Source organism: Selaginella moellendorffii, unplaced genomic scaffold (genome assembly GCF_000143415.4).
Source record: "Selaginella moellendorffii unplaced genomic scaffold, v1.0 SELMOscaffold_21, whole genome shotgun sequence".
NCBI classification, from domain to species: domain Eukaryota; kingdom Viridiplantae; phylum Streptophyta; class Lycopodiopsida; order Selaginellales; family Selaginellaceae; genus Selaginella; species Selaginella moellendorffii.
In genome coordinates, this window is record NW_003314282.1 from 1,697,902 (window position 1) to 1,715,581 (window position 17,680).

General features: G+C 41.8%; 3 protein-coding genes across 3 annotated transcripts; 2 read left to right on the forward strand and 1 right to left on the reverse strand.

Moving 5' to 3' along the window:
• Positions 1-7,115: 7,115 nt before the first annotated feature.
• On the reverse strand, positions 7,116-8,404 carry LOC9641703 (DNA-3-methyladenine glycosylase). Its single transcript, XM_002973388.2, has 6 exons — positions 8,019-8,404; positions 7,878-7,949; positions 7,706-7,829; positions 7,574-7,644; positions 7,455-7,512; positions 7,116-7,403 (listed from the first exon to the last, which is right to left on the reverse strand). Exons 1-6 carry the CDS (start codon positions 8,376-8,378, stop codon positions 7,231-7,233), a joined length of 858 nt encoding a protein of 285 aa, XP_002973434.2. The 5' UTR covers positions 8,379-8,404; the 3' UTR covers positions 7,116-7,230.
• Positions 8,405-13,362: 4,958 nt separating this feature from the next.
• On the forward strand, positions 13,363-16,194 carry LOC9638236 (pentatricopeptide repeat-containing protein At4g02750). Its single transcript, XM_024678121.1, has one exon. It carries the CDS (start codon positions 13,363-13,365, stop codon positions 16,192-16,194), a length of 2,832 nt encoding a protein of 943 aa, XP_024533889.1.
• A 660-nt stretch (positions 16,195-16,854) lies between these two features.
• On the forward strand, positions 16,855-17,259 carry LOC9638237 (meiotically up-regulated gene 117 protein). Its single transcript, XM_002973191.1, has one exon. The coding sequence runs from the start codon at positions 16,855-16,857 to the stop codon at positions 17,257-17,259; it is 405 nt and encodes a 134-aa protein (XP_002973237.1).
• Positions 17,260-17,680: the final 421 nt, after the last annotated feature.

Here is a 17,680-nt window from a genome sequence, read left to right on the forward strand (position 1 = left end):
ATTTGTCCATTTTAAAGGGAAATTGACAAAAGTTTATATATTGATATTACTAAGTTTTGGTAAAGACTTTAAAGTAGAAATAAATACACCGGGTCTTATGTTGGATGCAATTCTTAAACAAAACAATCACTTAATAATATTCTTCTTAAAAAAGTCAATGAAAGTGGCTTATTTATGAAAAGGAATTATCTATGATGGTTAATGCACTTAAAGAGACCTTAGGAGACATTTTAAAGTATATATAGATAATGTAGCAATAAAACACTTCTTATCAAAGCTTGATATTTGGGGAATAAAAAGTTAGTAGACTAATGTTTTGGTTGAGTTTGATTGCAAAATCCTATACAAACTAAGAAAAAACAATATTATGGCAGATGCTTTATGTCAGAAAGTAAACTTAAAGCTGATAACATTTAGTATAATAAAAACCTTCTTGAATGATATGCAAACAACATATAAAGATGATGAACTGACATAGAAAGTGTTACTAAGGAATAAAGAGGCATGAAATGCTCACTTGCAAAATGAGTTGTCAAGTGAAGAGAAAATAAGTTATATAAAACATAATAAAATCATTTATTATAAGCATACGAAGATGTATATTCTAAAAAGGGAACTAAGAAAGTTAGCATCAAAAGAGTGTCATAATAGACTTCTTGTAAAGCACAAAGGAGTGCTTAAGATAATAAGCTTGTTTAAAAAGAAATATAGGTTATAACTAAAGGTAATAGAGATCTACTATAGAGCCTCTTAATTCCCAATTGTTTATTAAATTGTTTTACAATGGATTTTATCACAGAACTCCCCCCAAGTAAAGGGTTTAATGCGATATTCATAGTGGTGAATCAATTTTTAAAAATGGTATATTTCATATCCACCACAACAAAAGTGGATATGAAAGGTGTAATGAAGCTATTATTTGAACAAAGAAATTATTTTAAATCAAGATAAACTATTCACCAGTAAGTTCTAGAAAACACTCTTAAAATAGTATTGCGCCTTAGTGTAGGTTATCACCCACAGACACATATTAAGTATTGAATAAAGAAATAAATAAAAAAGGTGAATAAACAGCTGTAGGATAATTTGAGATGTTATATCTCCAAAAATGAGACAAATTAGATAAGACATTTAGGACTTCTAAAAATGTGGTATAACAACTTGCCACATATAATTGTAATATTGTAATGAGTCTCTAGGAAATCATCAATGAAAAAGCTATTGGGAAGGGGAGGGCAATGCAAAAGGTTCCAAAAGTATAATAGAGATAATGAGGCTAAGAACTTAGTCATGAAAGAATTCTCAAAAGATGGCTTTGGAACCATATTAGAATTAGAGTTGAGGGTTAGTAGGAGTGAGTTTGAACTTGGAGGGATACTAAAGAAACCTATCAAAGAAGTGCTAAAAAACATCTCCCACTCTTGGAAAAAAAGTTAACTATGATGTTTTTAGCTCAAGTGCCCATTTAAGTGTTATAAAGTTAATTAATCTTCACTCCTTAAGGGTTTAGGCCTTTTCTTGGGGTAAAGGTGGGGAATTAAGATATTTATATTGAGTTGTTAAGATAGATTATTTTTCCTTGAGGTCCCGAAATAAGAAATGCATCCAAGGCTTGGGATTTAAAAAGTCCTATAAACAAAAGGTTTGGTATATTTAGTTGTTTATGCTTATAAAGAGTGTAGTTGAACTATAAGTCAAATTTATCCGGTAAGGGGGATCGGGAAAGAAAGTTTGGGAATCTATGGAGAAATGGCTAACACTATATTATTCATGTAATGAAGAGTTGGTTACAATAAGAGTGGACTTTGGTGAGGGAACTTAATTATAGCTAACACAAAGATAGTTGGATAAGTGAAGTAAACTGGTAAATTACAAGATGAAAAATTATAACTTATACCACTATTGTTATTGTCACAAGGTGAGTTACCACCTCAAGAAGTTTAGGATGGCCATAAATCCATCTTCAAGTGAGTGAAGAATCAGTGTGTGGAAGATGACAACTATTTCTCTGAGGGCATTGAGGATCTCATGAGGATGAGGTGCCCATGAGGGATAATATGGAAGGTATACTTCTAAGCTTATCAATTGAAATAATACAAAAATGAAGAGGTTTTTCCATGTTTAATGCTTTAACTCCCTAGGAAAACTTTCATTTTACTCTTTTTCCTTAGTTTGTTTGGAATGTGTTGCAATTATACACTTTGGAAGTTAATACCTTATGCTTGTAGCTTTGTGATGATGATGGGACTTCAAATCAAAGGCAAGCACTATCATTACCAATGCCACCATATATGAGGATTAACTTCAAATTTAATTTCCTATAGGAATCAGCTCACTTATAGAGCTTGAATGTAAACTCAATAACTTTACCCATATGGTTTTGAATGATGAAGACTTATGGCACAACACATCAACTATGTTGAATATTGAGATTGATAGAAAAACATGAACTAATAATAGAGAAAATTAGTGAAAAATCAAGCTCTTTTGAGAAGTAAGAAGATCTCTAATATAACCTAACTTGCAGCATCTCATGAAGTTCAGCATGTCTGGTAGTATCCAAAGAAGATGGAAATTTTCTTTTATAAAACATTAGTTTTTATACTATAAGATGGACAACAAACCTATGCATTTTGAAAATATTATATCTTTTCATTCCAATATTTTTTGAATTTACAATATAAAATATAATAGTGGAGATGAAAAACATATCCTACCTATAGATCATTTTTTACTTAAAATATATATTTGTTTGCCCAGCAGAGCTGGGATCTTGCTAATAATTTCTTTAAACGAAGTATTAGGATATGTTTTAATCAATTAATATAACTATGGGTCATTTTGGATATGTTAGAGCACTTAAAGGTGAAAAAAAAAATTTACAAACTAGATGATAGTAACATTGTCTCGCAAAGCATGATGATTTTGCATAACACACATATATTGTAATGGTGGAGTTTAAAGTAACCATGTCCATAATGTAGAGGAGTAGAGCTCTATGTAATGCTTATAGATATGGCAAAAGCTCTAAAGTAGACTTCAGTGGCCAAAAATATTATGCAATTCATACTACAATTCTTACTAAGACTGCTATCATTCTTTGCCCAAAAGTTATGTATAGAGAGTGCTCTTTAAGACTGTGTTGTAAGCATTAGATAAGAAGGTAAGTACAACTGTTGATCTTCCCATCACATCTCTCTAAAGATGAGTAAGAGAAAGCTAAAACCTAAAGCCAGCCCATGGGTAGGATAAACTTTTGATGAACCAGATTCATCCTCCTTTAAATTTACTCATATGATTACCAATGAATAAGAGAAAAGTTTAAGAGAAGAAAACCATATGCATACTTGTGATCATCAAACTTAACAAGGTGTTATAGAACAAAAGTTGGTTATCCCATGGAGGAAGTTTGAGCTAATGATCAATTCCAATATATTCAAAAACCATATTAACATGACCATATAAACGTTCTCTAACTCTTCCAGGATCCGGCCAAACACATTTGGAGCAGTGGATGCAAGATACACACACGTGTTCTCATCAAACTCTCTATTAAACGCTAATAGATTGACATGTATTCCTAGCAAGAACTACAAGTTCCATCGTTCTTCCAGCCTGAAATGGACTGTTATTACGTATATTTTTCATGTTCTACCCTTTGTACCACTGTCACCACGGAGAGCATATCATACAAAGGTCTAGAAATCCCCCATGGTGGTGAATGCACTAATCCAGCAGAGAGATTAGAATGGAGCTGCTAGAAGAAACGATTGAGCCTTGAAAAATTTGCTTGTGTGATCCATCCAACGAGGACTTTAAATATTGCCTTGGATTGTCGCTGGGCTGAAGTTTCAAGGCTCATGGAACCAGGAAATAAAACTAAGACTTGTTTTTACCTGCAAACATAGGCAAGATCGTTATTTTCAAAGCCTGAGAAAAAAAATTCAGATTTGGCGTATACTTACTAGTGGTTTCCCAACAATAATGGCATCAAGATCAACACCACCTGTTCAAGGAGCATCGTCTACATATGGAAGGAAAGTATCACGTAACTTGGCTCTTATGGCAGTCAATCCAAGAGCTTGTCCAATCTGTGCAGTGAGCGTTTCTAGTTCCAAATGTCTTAGCAAAACCTTTCCCGGGCCAGTGAGCAGTATGGGCTTGATAGTTTGCTGCTTTCTGCTTCTGCAAGTTTGAAAGTGAAATCGAAGTACCTGATACAGGAGCAGGAACGAATGATCACAGCTTATCAGCCACAACATCTATAACATTCGGGTCGGGCTTCTCGGGCTGCCAAGCTCAGACTCAGAGTCACTCCACACTCTGAGCGACTCAGACTCTCTCTCTCTCTCTCTCTCTCTCTCTCTCTCACACACACACACACACACACACACACACACACACAAAATAAAATCTCTCAGAGGCGAGAATGTATCATCAATCTATCACCCTAATCACCCTTTAAAGATCTCCAAATAAGTGTGGCAGTGTCTGGTCTGTAAATGGCCAAGTAACCAAGATTCTCAATCACAAGAGCATAAAACTTGTTTCGGATGGAGCTCTTTTTGCTGGACCACACCTCCCCTCTAGATCCAACAATCACCAATTTGCCATCAACTAGCAGGGTTAAGCAGCACGAATCTTTTCCCTGTGTTCCCGAGCTCCATGTGATTATTCCCTTGGGACTCTGTAGTATGCAATGTTTTTGCATTGTCAACCTATAAGAACTATCAACCGAGATTAAGCTGTTTCCACCCAGCAAATACGAGCCAAGAGTGTTTCTAAAGCCACTGAGCAGGGATGTAATATAGACCCAACAATGTTTTATATCGCTGTCAACCCCAAGAAGCTCCGCATACTTGTGATCATCAGGCGATTTAAGTGAGGAGAAGTTGGAGAACAATCTTCCACAAAATAATGAATTCCAAAATATTCAAGAACAATATTAACGAGACCGTACCAACGATCCTTCCCGTATGCTTTCACACATATCTAGTATACTCTGCCGTAGGTCTTGGCCCAACAGAGTTTGGAGCGGTGGACGCATGGTACAAACACCTGCACCGTCATCGTCATACGCTCTATTAAACAGTAGTAAATTGACGTGCACAAACGTATTCCTAGCAAACCTCACGACAAGCTCAATCGTTCTTCCAGCCTGAAATGGAACGTTATCACGTATATTTTCCACGTAGCCTTCGATCCTTTCTACCACTCTTCTCACTTGTTCAACGGAGAGCATACCATGAGCGAGTCTCGCTCTAAAAGTCCCACGCGGTGGTGCATAGCACGAATCCAGGTGAGAGATTAGAATGAGAGCTATTAGAAGAAACGATCTCATACTTAAACCTTACATTGTTTGTGTGATCCATCAAAAGGAGATTTTAAAGCTTGCCTTGAATTGTCGCCTAATGAAAGTGGCTGAAATTTCAAGGCTTATCAAACCATGTTAAAACTTGTTTTTACCTGCTAGAAGGCAAGGTTTTAAAAGCAAGATTATTGATTTATAAGCATGAGGAGTGGTATACTTACAAGTGATTTTGGAGTTGCAAAATATTTCCAGCGATAGCAAATCTCCATGTCCTTGGGCAGTGCATATTTGATTCCGACGAGAATGGCATCTGGAGAAAAGGCCACTTGTTCTAGAGGAGAGAACAAAAGATGGCACGACTTATGTTCAAAAATTACGATGAATCATTTAGATATTTCAAAATTACTATGAATTTTCTGGCTCAGAAGAATATTCACATATATTCTTTAATATTTAAGAATATACTTATAATAAAAATTATATTTGCATTATTAATATCTAAATAACTATCGCAAATTTGTTTTAAAAGAAGTGCGGTAAGAAAAGGTTTAGAGGCAAGAATATTTGAAATATTCCGGTGGCTTTGCTTTCTCAATTGCTCCTTCGATTGGGCTGGCTCAAAAAGCTGAACCCGAAGATCGCTCCACGGCAGTGAGTTCTCCACCACTGGATGATCCATAGTATGGCTAGGGCAGCTCCATCCACCAATCGCCGGGAGGGATTCTTCTGTCTTCTCCTGGCCTTGCTCACCCGGCAGCAGCCATGTGGCAGCTCGTTTTTTTTTTCCTTAGTTCACAGAATTATTTAAAAGTATATTTGGAATATTTATATAATAGTAATAAATAAATATACGAAAATGTGCGAATATTTCCTTTAAACCCTAATGAGACTAGGATTGCGGAATTGAAGTAGGGAGCATGCCTACGTCTATCTGTGCTATGATCTTCACGTAACTTTGTGGCTGATAAGGATGGTGTTGGTGCCGCTGTGCATTCGTTCCTGTGCTCCTGATACATTGAGGAATTTTCAAACTCATGGACCACTCTTTTCAGCTCCAAACTTGGACTCAAAGCTTGTCAGCTTCGGGAAACTAAAATGATGAAAGTCTACGAACACTTCAATTTCATGGCTCACCTATCTCCTGTACTAGAGCCTAGAGACGAACTGGAGCCTTCAAGTTTATACTTCTGAGTGCAGCCCTTGCGGAAAAAGTCTTCAGCTCGACATTTATGATAGTTCTCTCCTAGCAGGAAGTCGAGGGAAGAGAACGTTGCGAGAAAGTCGGGGTTTTTCAGATTGGGTTGCTTCTCACCATATCAACTTTTACGCACACCAAGTATGCTTGAGCGGTTGCGGTTGGGTGCAAGATTCTTCTCCATGGCAATGCGCTCCAGGAGCAGAAGCAATCTCGATCACAAGATCCTAAAAAGGTTAACATTAGCAGTTTCATTAGCTAATGTAATTATTCCCCTGTTTGCTATCAGTGACGTAGTATTGGCCCAACAATATCGGTCTATGTTTGTGGTCATCGGACGATTTCAGCGACGAGAAGTTTAACAAAAACTGGTTAATTGCCATATCTTGGCCAAACACACTGTCCAGTATGCATGGTACACATACCCGTGTTCTTATGATACGCTCTACTAGTAGTCTGACGTAGAAACTGAAATGAAATGTTATCACGTATATCTCTAACGTAGCCTTGTATTATTTCTACCATTGTTCTTACTTGTTGCAGGGGCACCTGGCAGTGAATCCAGCTGAGAGATTAGAATGAGAGCTGCTAGAATAAACGATCTCATACTTCAGCCCTGAAAACTTTCTTGTGTGATTTATCTAATAAGACTTTAAAGCTTGCCTTTAGGCAAAGGCAAGATCGTTGATTTCCAAGCGTGAGGAGAAGACGATTTGGAGTATACTTACAAGTGCTTTTGGAGTTGCAAGGTATTTCTTGGAGCACTCACCCAAGGAGTGCCAGCGATAGCAAATCTCCACAATGCTATCACGTCCTTGGGCAGTGCATATTCGATTCCTACCCTTGGCCCGACAAGAATGGCATCCGGAGAAGAACCATCCAAAATCTCAAGACCACCTGTTCGAGAAGATCTCTCAAGTGGAGAATATCACGTAACTTAGCTCATACCTGGCGAGAACAAAGGATGGCTCGACCATTGAGTAGTCAATCCAAGAGCTTGTCCAATCTGTCCATTGCAAAGATCGTAAGCGTTTCTAGTTCCTAAAGTTGTAGCAAAGACCACGAACCTTTCCCGGGCCAGTGAGCAGTATAGGCTTAATAGTTTGCTGCTTTCTGCGAGTTTGAATCGTTTCCAGACCTTCACAAAACGATCGAGCTAATGAGATTAAAGAGAGCGAAAGATTGCGATATCGAAGAACCTGATACAGGAGCACAGGAACGAATGAGCACAGCGGCACCAACACCATCCTTATCAGCCACAACGTTTAGCATTACGTGAAGACCATAGCACAGATAGACGTAGGCATGCCCTCCTTGTCCAAACTAAAAGCAAAGAAACGTATTGAGAGCTTTGAAAGAAGAATTTCATACCAAGGGAGCCGTGCGTGGAGTTTTACCGAAGCGCGCATGGCACGCAGTGTCGTCCTGCCGATAAGCTTCAACCTGGTAAACATTGGTCGCAAGTTTTAGAGAGGAAAATAAATGAGGAAAAAGAAAAACCAGAGCTCGGACCTCGGTTATTTGCAAGACAACGTCTTCTCGACGAAGAAGCTTTCCTAGCAGCCGTGGCGCAAGATCCACCGCGTCACACTCGAAGAACGATTGCTTTAGCGGTAAAACTTCCTTGAGCTTTGGAGTTTTACAGATTGGAGCTTGCTCTGTTCTCTCGGCTCGTCTCACATATACCACATTCTTCTTTGGAGCTGCAGGATTTTCGCTACAAATCGCCATGGAAATGCGCTTTCTTCGGATTTTCTTGGCCTGCTCTTGCGAAGATCTTGACAATGCGAACTTTTCCTCCCAATCTACTTCCCTTTGCGATGCTAGCCGTGGCGATCGCCTCACATTCTCTACATCGTCATTCACCGCCATTGCCGAGCTAAAGCCCTAATTCTTGGGCCCTAGAGTCTAGAAAAAAACTTTAAAGATTGAGAGTTCATGCAAACACTGTAGGACTCGGGATATAAACCAGACTATCCCATTACAAAAATCATTGCAGCATTCTTTCTAGCAAATGCCAATACGGAGTCTTCTCTCAGGCTGTCTTCTCTCCTTGCTATTCTCCTTGTGATCTTTGTTGGCTCGTCCAGCTGCACCAAGAACGACAACTGCAATGGCTCAGGAGTTTGTGGCTCCCGAGTCAACCAGGCCGATTGCCGACGAGCAATCTCTCGCTTCACCGATGGAACAAGCTACAATGGCTTCACTTGGCCATTGCACCGCGATTTCAGGTGTCTGTGAGTGGTACAGCCTTCATGCCAGCCTTGCCGACTCTGCGGAAACCACGCATTCGAGGCCACACTGAACTACTGCTCCAGCTCTGGAAATCCAAAAGCTACTGAGACTCTCGTCATGTTTTAAGAAAACAAAGAATAATACAATGTTTTCCGCTCTAATGAGTAAAATAACCAAACTCGAACATTAAAAAACAGATTAATACTTGAAGGGTGATTATCTTAGGGAGATCTCCAAATAGGTTTAGCGGTCTCTGTTCTGTAAATGGCCAAGTAACCATCACGCAAGTGCTAGACCATACCCCTCCTTTAGATCCAAGAACCAAGTATTGCCATTTAGCAACCTTGAGTTGCTAACTCGGGAACATTGTGTTCCCGAGTTCCATTTAATTATTCCCTTCGGATTCTGTAGTATGAGATTGCATGTCTTTGGGACTGTCAACCTATAAGAATGATCAGCTGAGGTTAAGCTGCTTCCACTGAGTAAGTATGAACAAAGATTGTTTCTAGATCCACTGACTAGTGATATAGACCTAACGATCTTTTATATCACTGCCAAACCCATGGTAAGGTTGTGATACTTGTGATCATCAAATGATTTAAGTCATGAGAAGTTGGATTATTAATTCATCAGGATCTAACTCTTCCAGTCTCCTGAACGCTCTACTAAACACTAGAAAATTGACATGCACAAACGTATTCTTAGGAACACCCACGACAAGGTCGAGCGTTTTGAAATGAAGCACTTTGTCTCCTTGTTACCAAAACTCCACCTGGTGGCGCATGGCATGAATTCAGCTGATAGATAACAAAGAGAGAGGCTAGAAGAAACAAACTTATTTGAGTTTTTCTTCTTTTTCTTATCGAACTGTTTATGCGAGCGATCCATGAAGCTTACCTTGTCTTGTTGCTTGGTAAAAGTTTGATGAGATTTAAGAAGTACTTAAAATTGCTTTTAGGGTTGCAAGGTTTTTCTTCCATACTGCGGTCACGTTTTGGCACCCGGAAAAAAAACCAGCCAAGAAAAACAACAAAACTATCATCTGTAGATGAATCCCGTAACTTATTAAATGCAAAGGATGGCTCAGCCTTAAATCGGTGAAATTCAAGAGCCTGTAGACAGCTTATTGTATACTTCGAAAATTCACGGACAGTGAACAGTGTGGAAGTAAGAAAATCGAAGTACCTGATACAGGAGCGCAGGAACGAATGGGTGGACAATCGAATGTGCTAGCTGTGACAATCTCTAGCCCATTGCTGGTGCGAGTCTAGTCAAATAGCATGTTCTAATTGTAAACAAGTTCTTGCATTATAAAATACGTTAAAAATCAAGAGATCATGTAAACACTCTATGACGCAGTCTTCAAAATACCCCTATATAAACCAAACCTTTCCATGGGCAAAATCATTCTTCATACTTCAGCTCCTCATTACAGCATTCCTTTTAACATATTCGAATGGAGTCTTCTCTCAAGCTCTTTTCTCTTCTTGCTATTCTTCTTGTGATCTTTCTTGGCTCCTCCAGCTGCGCCAAGAACGACAACTGCAATGGCTCTGGACTTTGTGGATCTCGCGTCAACCAGGCCGATTGCCGGCGAGCAATCTCTCGCTACACCGACGGAACAATCTACAATGGCTTCACTTCTCGTGTTTCTGGCCATTGCACCGCAATTTTCAGGTGCGATGGGAACTATCCATCCGTGAGTGGGGCAGTTCTCAAGCAGCAGTTTCTCCATGTGTATGACAACCAGCCTTGCCGACTCTGCGGAAGCCATGCATTCGACGGGGGCAATTGCGAGGCCACACTGAATTATTGTGCGAATTGCAGGGACTCTGGAAATCCCAACGCCGTGGAGAACTGAAGCTAGGCTTTGGACATCTTCCAAATAAAAGGATTGACAATAATTTGCCGTGCAAGTTTGATATTGTTTGGTTTTCATAACCCCCCAAATGTTGAATGACAACTTCAAGGTCCATTGAACTTGATTGATCCTCCTTTTGATTTGAAGCAGTGAGTATAGAAGCTTCTTTTGTGGACAATTCGTTCGCTGCAGAGCCATTAAAGCGATGATCTTCACTGGGAGAAGAGAAAGGTAACAGAGTTAAGTAAAACAGAAGTCAAAGTTTGTCCAGCTTGACTTTGTAGTCAGTCTTCACTAAATGAAACTTGTTACGTGTTGTACTTGGGTTGACATGCTCCACCAATCAAGCTGGATTTAAAATATTGTTTTGATTTATAATTATGTTAAAGGTTGTTGAGAAAAGCCCAACCCTAAAGTAAACTAAATCAAAGAATGTTTTTAGATTTAGTATTTCACAGGAGCATTTGAGAAATAATAAACTTTTGTTTCCTGCACACACAAAAAACAAGATTTAAAGCCTGGATGGTTGACTCCAAGCGCCAGGAAATATGTGAATTTTTGGATTGCAAGGATGCACTCCATACTGCGGCCACGTTTCTGGAGTAATTCTTACCCTTGGCGCTAACACCCAAGAAGAACCATCCAAAATATCAACAAAACTATCGTCTGGATACGTACTGCCATCACGTGACTTGAAAAGGCCTGGACAACCTTTCGGTGGTCAAATCAAGAGCTTGTCCGACCTGTTCATACCAAGAAAGCTTGCTTTCTTGGTATGATCTTCGATTTTCTTACCTCCACATTGCTCACTGTTTGTGAAGTTTAAGCTTTTCACAGATCGTAAAAGCTTAGATAATTCACGAACGGTGAGCAGTAAGAGCATCGAAGTACCTGATATACCATGAATGTGAGCGGATAATCGAAGTGCTAGCTAGCCATTGCGGACAAAGCCGTTTAGTCAAAAAACACGTTCTAGCATTGGAATACAAAAGAAGAGTGATTTGGAGGCTCTAGAAGAAGAGTTCACGTGATTTTTATTGTTTACTAAAAAAAGTATTTTACACTATTTTCAAACACATCGACATCACTTAGGGATATATATGGCCTTTGGATGGGCATATGTACTATGCAAAACCACGTCATCAATCAAAGCAATTTTCTCTCTCTCTGCGAGATGCATGGATTCATTGTGTTTGAGTAAACCTCAAAATCGCTAAGTGTTTGCACTTCATCTCAATTTCCAATCACCTTGTCCTCTTGAATGCTAGATGCTGTAGAAGATGAGCGATGTCATTCCAGTTGATTCATCTGCTGCTCCAACGTTAGTATAGTTGTAGCAAGTGAAAGTTGGAGCACTGTGATGCTTTAGGACATTCATCCAAATTTAGGCTAGTCCTACCTTCGGAAAACCCAGGTTTGGCATGCCCGAACCACCACAGCAGCCAGAGTGAGTCATGGCGTGTTCGTATCAAACACGCAATCTTCAAAATACCCCTATATAAACCAGACCATTCCTTTGCAAAAAATCATAAACCTAGCAACAATCTTTCTATCATATGGAGTCCTCTCTCAAGTTGTTTTCTCTTCTTGCTACTTTCCTTCTGATCTTTCTTGGCTCCTCCAGCTGCGCCAAGAACGACAACTGCAATGGCTCTGGATTGTGTGGATCTCGCGTCAACCAGGCCGATTGCCGGCGAGCAATCTCTCGCTACACCGACGGAACAACCTACAATGGCTTCACCTCTCGTGTTTCTGGCCATTGCACCGCAATTTTCAGGTGCGATGGCAACTATCCATCCGTGAGTGGGGCAGTTCTCAAGCAGCAGTTTCTCCATGTGTATGACAACCAGCCTTGCCGACTCTGCGGAAGCCATGCATTTGATGGGGGCAATTGCGAGGCCACACTGAATTATTGTGGGAATTGCAGGGACTCTGGAAATCCCAATGCCGTGAAGAACTGAAGCTCTAGACTTTGGACATGTTCTAAATAAGCTGTGCAAGTGTTTGCAGCATTATTTCACCAGATGTTGAATGTATGTATGGTTTGTTTATGTCTAACTATGTAGCATGGTGTAGCATGGGAACTACATGGATGTCTGGTCCCTCTAGTCTTGAATGGCACGCTCCAATAATATTCATAAAACTTTGGACTTGATTGATAAATCTCCTTTTGCTTGCAGTGAACTTTCGATCATAGAAGCTGTGACTTTGCAAAACTACTAGCATCTTTTGTGGAAATCATTCACTCCACAGGGCCATCAACAGATGCAAATTGAATACTTTATCACTCTTGGTCCCTTTAATTCTTGGATAGAGTGGAGATCTGAGAAGACTCTACTTTAGAGTGAAGATCCTAGATAGACTCTTTTAGATACATATCTGCCAAGAAAAAAAGTCAAAGTCAACTTGACTGATCCATATGAATTTTAGAATTGGCCGGCAATATTACGAGTTTGATCATGCAGGGCTTCAGGTAATATATTTTTTATTGTGGAAAATTGGCGGCATAGTTGTTCTGGTCTCACCATATTAAACTGTAACTGCTAGAATTTCTCCAGCTTTTGGCAAGACCAACTTGACTTTATAGTCAAACTATCTCGTGTTGTATTTGGACACGGTATTTGTATTATATATTTGGCACTGACTTTGTTAAAAATAATTATTTTAACTATAAAGGTCAAAGCCAAATTATAGTTTAATTATAGGTAAATATGGTTAACACAAAGAATATCCTTAAATTTAGTTTATGGAGTTCCATGAATGATCGAGGACCATTTGGCGAGTGCAGTCCGTCGCTGTGGTAGCCTTGCGGAGGGACGGCGCTTGCACGCGCATGTCCATGGGAGCATCTCGAGCTGGAGCACATTTCTCGCGAATCTGGTCGTTCAAATGTATGCGCGGCTTGGGAGCTTGCGCGATGCAGCAGCTGCCTTCCAACAGATCGAGAACCCCAATGTTTACTCGTGGAACATCATGCTCACAGCAATTGCCCAGACCGGGCATTCGGACGAGGCAGTGCTCTGCTTCTATCGGATGCCAAATCGAAATGTCGTATCATGGAATTCAATCATGGCAAGCTGCGCAGACAACAAGAAATTCCACGAGACAACATCGTTGTTTTCAAAAATGCCGCAGTGGAATCCCATCACGTTGACAACGATGATGTTAGCGTATGCCGCGGGCGGGGATTTGCAAAAGGCCGAAGCTTTGTTCGATTGGATGCCCAATCGATGCCTTGTTTCTTGGAATGCGATGATCCAGGGGTGTCTCGACTGCGGCATATTCGACCGCGCAAATCAGATGTTTCAGAAGATCCCAGCGCGGGATGGAATAAGCTGGAATTCGATGGTTTTGTGGCTCTCGCAAAACGGGCATCTGGAGAGCGCCATGGAGTTGTTCTTGGTGATTCCCGGGGACTCTTCCTCCTTCTCCCTGGCCTGGACGACAATGATCGCGGCGCTTGGCAGCAGCCTTCGTGTCGACGAGGCCAAGGATCTCTTCGATCGGATGCTGGAGCGCAGCCTTTTCTCCTGGAACGCGATCCTTGTGGCGTATTTGAGGCGTGGGGAGATGACCAAAGCGCGAGAGATCTTTGACGCGGCTCCACAGCACAACGCATCGACCTGGAATTCGATGATTCAGGGCCTCTCGGAGGAGCGATTCGAGGAAGCAATGGAAATGTTTGAGAGGCTGCCAGAGCAGGATGTGATCGCCTGGAATTCGGTGCTCGGCGGCATCGTGAGTCGATTGGGTCTTCAAAGTGCTATCGATTTCTTCCAGCGATCTTCCCGCAAGAACGTCGTGTCTTGGAACCTGATCCTCAAGGCACATGCAAACAGGGAAAGCATGGAGGAATTCTTCTGGAGAATGCCCTGCTGGGACATTTCTTCGTGGAACCTGATGATCTCCAGCAGTGGTTGCGCAGAATCCGCGACAGAGATCTTTTGGGCGATGCCGCAAAGGGATCTAATCTCCTGGACAACCGCACTGACATCGATCTCGCAAGAAGCGGGCTGCGATCGAGCGATGGAGCTATTCTCGAAAATGCCCCAATTCGATATCGTCTCCTGGAACTCCATGATCCATTACTGTAGTAGAAAAGATCTTGGGCTTTTGGTTTCTCTGTTTGAGAGAATGCCACAGCGAGACTCAAACTCTTGGATCACTCTAACTGTCGCAAATGCCGAAAATGGGCAAATGAATATATCAGAACAATGCTTCGATTTAATGCCTCAGCACAACGTTGTCTCCACGAACGCTATGTTGATTGTTTGCCTTAATTCTAGAAATTTTGATCGTGCTTGTTCTTTGTATAGTAAAATGCCACAAAGGAATGTAATTACTTGGGCCGCAATAGTGTTAGCATTTGCCAAATCAGGGGAAATTGAAGAGGCAACGAAGAAATTCGAGCTCATGCCAGAGTGGGATCTGGTGTCCTGGAATTCGATGATCACAATCTTTGGTGAGAATGACATGGCGCGCGATGCTAAAGAGCTCTTTGATCGAATGAGTGAGCACGATGTGTTCTCGTGGACGGCATTGATGTGTGGCTCTTCATCGTTTAGGCAAATTTTCGATCGGATGCCCAAGCACACCACAATCTCTTGGAACGCGCTGCTCAGCTGCTACTCGAGAAATCCAGACAAAAACGCGATGGATGCCGCGAGGGTGGCATTTGATAGAATTCCCGAGAGAGAGATGAGCTCCTGGAATGCGCTCGTCACTGGATTTGCCCAAACGGGGCATCTAACCGCAGCGAGGGAGATTCTGGAGAAGATGCCCAAGCAGGGCATGGTGACCTGGAATGCCCTCATGGCAGCTTACGTGGAGGGTTACCAGGCTGACGTGGCTTTGGATGTGTTTCTCCGCGAGTTTGAATTGGGCGGGAATGTGGGAAATTTAGGAGAGGTGTCTTGGCTTGTTCTTGTGGAGGCTTGCGCCGGCAGTGCGAGGCTGGGGTTAGGGCAGGAGATTCACTGCGAGATTGCGCGGTTGGGGCTCTTGGATCCCGGCGCTTGCGATCGTCGTCACAGGGAGATGCTGCTCAACGCGTTGATTCACATGTATGCAAGATGCGGGCGATTGGATCTAGCTAGCGCGGAATTCGGCGCGATCGATCGCAGGGGTCTGGTGTCCTGGAACACGATGATCACAGCATTCGCGCGCCATGGCCGGGATTCCCAGGCGCTGGATCTCTTCTCCGCCATGAAGCTCGAGGGCTTGATGCCGGATGCGATCACACTGATCGCGGTTCTCGCGGCTCTAAGCCACAGGGGAATGGTCGCGGCAGCGCTGGGCTTGGCAGCGTCCATGGCGGCGGACTACCACGTGGCAGCCACCTCGGACCATTACGTGTGCATCGTGGACGCGCTTGGGCGGGCAGGCCAGCTCGAAGGGGCCGAGGAGCTCTCCCACGCCATGCCGCGCGACGCGATGACGTGGATGGCTCTCTTGGGCGCGTGTAGCAGCCACGGTGACGTGGCACGTGGTCAGCGGGCGGTTCAAGAGCTGGTACTGCCGGTGCCGGAGCCGTGCACGTTTGTGCTGCTGGCCAATGCGTGGACTGCCGCGCGGTATACCGCTGGTGGCTGAACGGGTTCATGGTAGGTGTTGACATGGCATTACACATGGCGAACGCTTGGAGTGGTCATAGCTATATTTCTCACATACTTGTTCCGCAGAGAGCATATTATAGCAGGGGTTTGGGACTCGTTGGGTGTCAAGGCTCAGACGTTTATGGCTGAAGTTTCAAGGCTCATGAAACTGATGAAAAATAAACCTCTGTCAAGCACATAGAACATAGTTTTAGAAGCGAGAATTAGAGTCCAAGCGCCAGGAAACAAAGTACTTACAATTGCTTTTGGAGGAGCAAGGTTTTCTAATCCAGAGAGACTACGGTTGCGTTTCTGGAGGCTTCTAGCCTTAACAAGGATGACATCTCGAGAACTGTGGATCCAAAATATCAAGGAAAACAACAAAACTTCTTCTTTAGATGAATCACGTAACTCTTATCGTGATCAATAGTCCAAGCAAAGACAGCTCAACGTTTACCTTAGAAAATTCACGAAGCGTTATTTAGACGATAGTTTTGTTGTTTTCCTGTTGATATTTTCCACGGTGACAACCACTTGAGTCTTAATTTGAAATAAGTTCTCGATTAGAAAAATAAAATTAAAAGAAGCTTTAAAAATTAAAAGGTCATGTAATACTTTATAAACCAGATGAAGATCGCATTCTTTCTAGCAAATTCCAATGGCGTCTTCTCTCACGCTGTCTTCTGTCCTTGCTATTCTTCTTGTGATCTTCGTTGGCTCGTCCAGCTCCGCCAAGAACGACAACTGCAATGGCTCTGGATTGTGTGGATCGCAAGTCAACCAGGCCGATTGCCGGCGAGCAATCTCTCGCTACACCGACGGAACAATCTATAATGGCTTCACTTCTCGTGTATCTGGCCATTGCACCGCAATTTTCAGGTGCGATGGCAACTATCCATCCGTGAGTGGGGCAGTTCTCAAGCAGCAGTTTCTCCATGTGTATGAAAACCAGCCTTGCCGACTCTGCGGAAGCCATGCATTCGATGGGGGTAATTGCGAGGCCACACTGAACTATTGTGGGAATTGCAGGGACTCTGGAAATCCCAACGTTGCGGACATCTGAAGCTAGACTTGGTCATGTCCCAAATAAAAGGATTGACAATAATCTGCTGTGCAAATGTTCTAGTGTTTGCAGCATTGATATATTAGTGTTTGGTTTATTATTTTCAGTTTTTTCGTTGTAACGCACCAAATGATACAAGCACCATTGGTATAATTGAATCTCTTATGCGGAAATCGTTCACTTCAGAGCCATTCAAGAGACGATCTCCAGATGAGAAGTAAAAAGAAGTCACAGTCAACTTGACTGGCTAGAACTGGAATAACTGTTCGTACTTATGGACTTTAGGACACACTAAATATAATTTTACTCTGTAACTTTAAGATTGGATATGTCGGCAACCACAATAAAATTAATATTACTATTTGATAATTTATACCAAAACCATTTTTTATTGAGTTTGGGTGAGAAACGTAATGTTAAG

Coding starts and splice junctions, on each gene's coding strand:
- LOC9638236 (XM_024678121.1), top strand. CDS start 13,363: ATGATCGAGGACCATTTGGCGAGTGCAGTCCGTCGCTGTGGTAGCCTT.
- LOC9638237 (XM_002973191.1), top strand. CDS start 16,855: ATGGCGTCTTCTCTCACGCTGTCTTCTGTCCTTGCTATTCTTCTTGTG.
- LOC9641703 (XM_002973388.2), bottom strand. CDS start 8,378: ATGGCGGTGAATGACGATGTAGAGAATGTGAGGCGATCGCCACGGCTA. Junction 7,950..8,018: donor TTGTCTTGCAAATAACCGAG/GTCCGAGCTCTG, acceptor AATGTTTACCAG/GTTGAAGCTTATCGGCAGGA. Junction 7,830..7,877: donor CTCCACGCACGGCTCCCTTG/GTATGAAATTCT, acceptor CTTTGCTTTTAG/TTTGGACAAGGAGGGCATGC.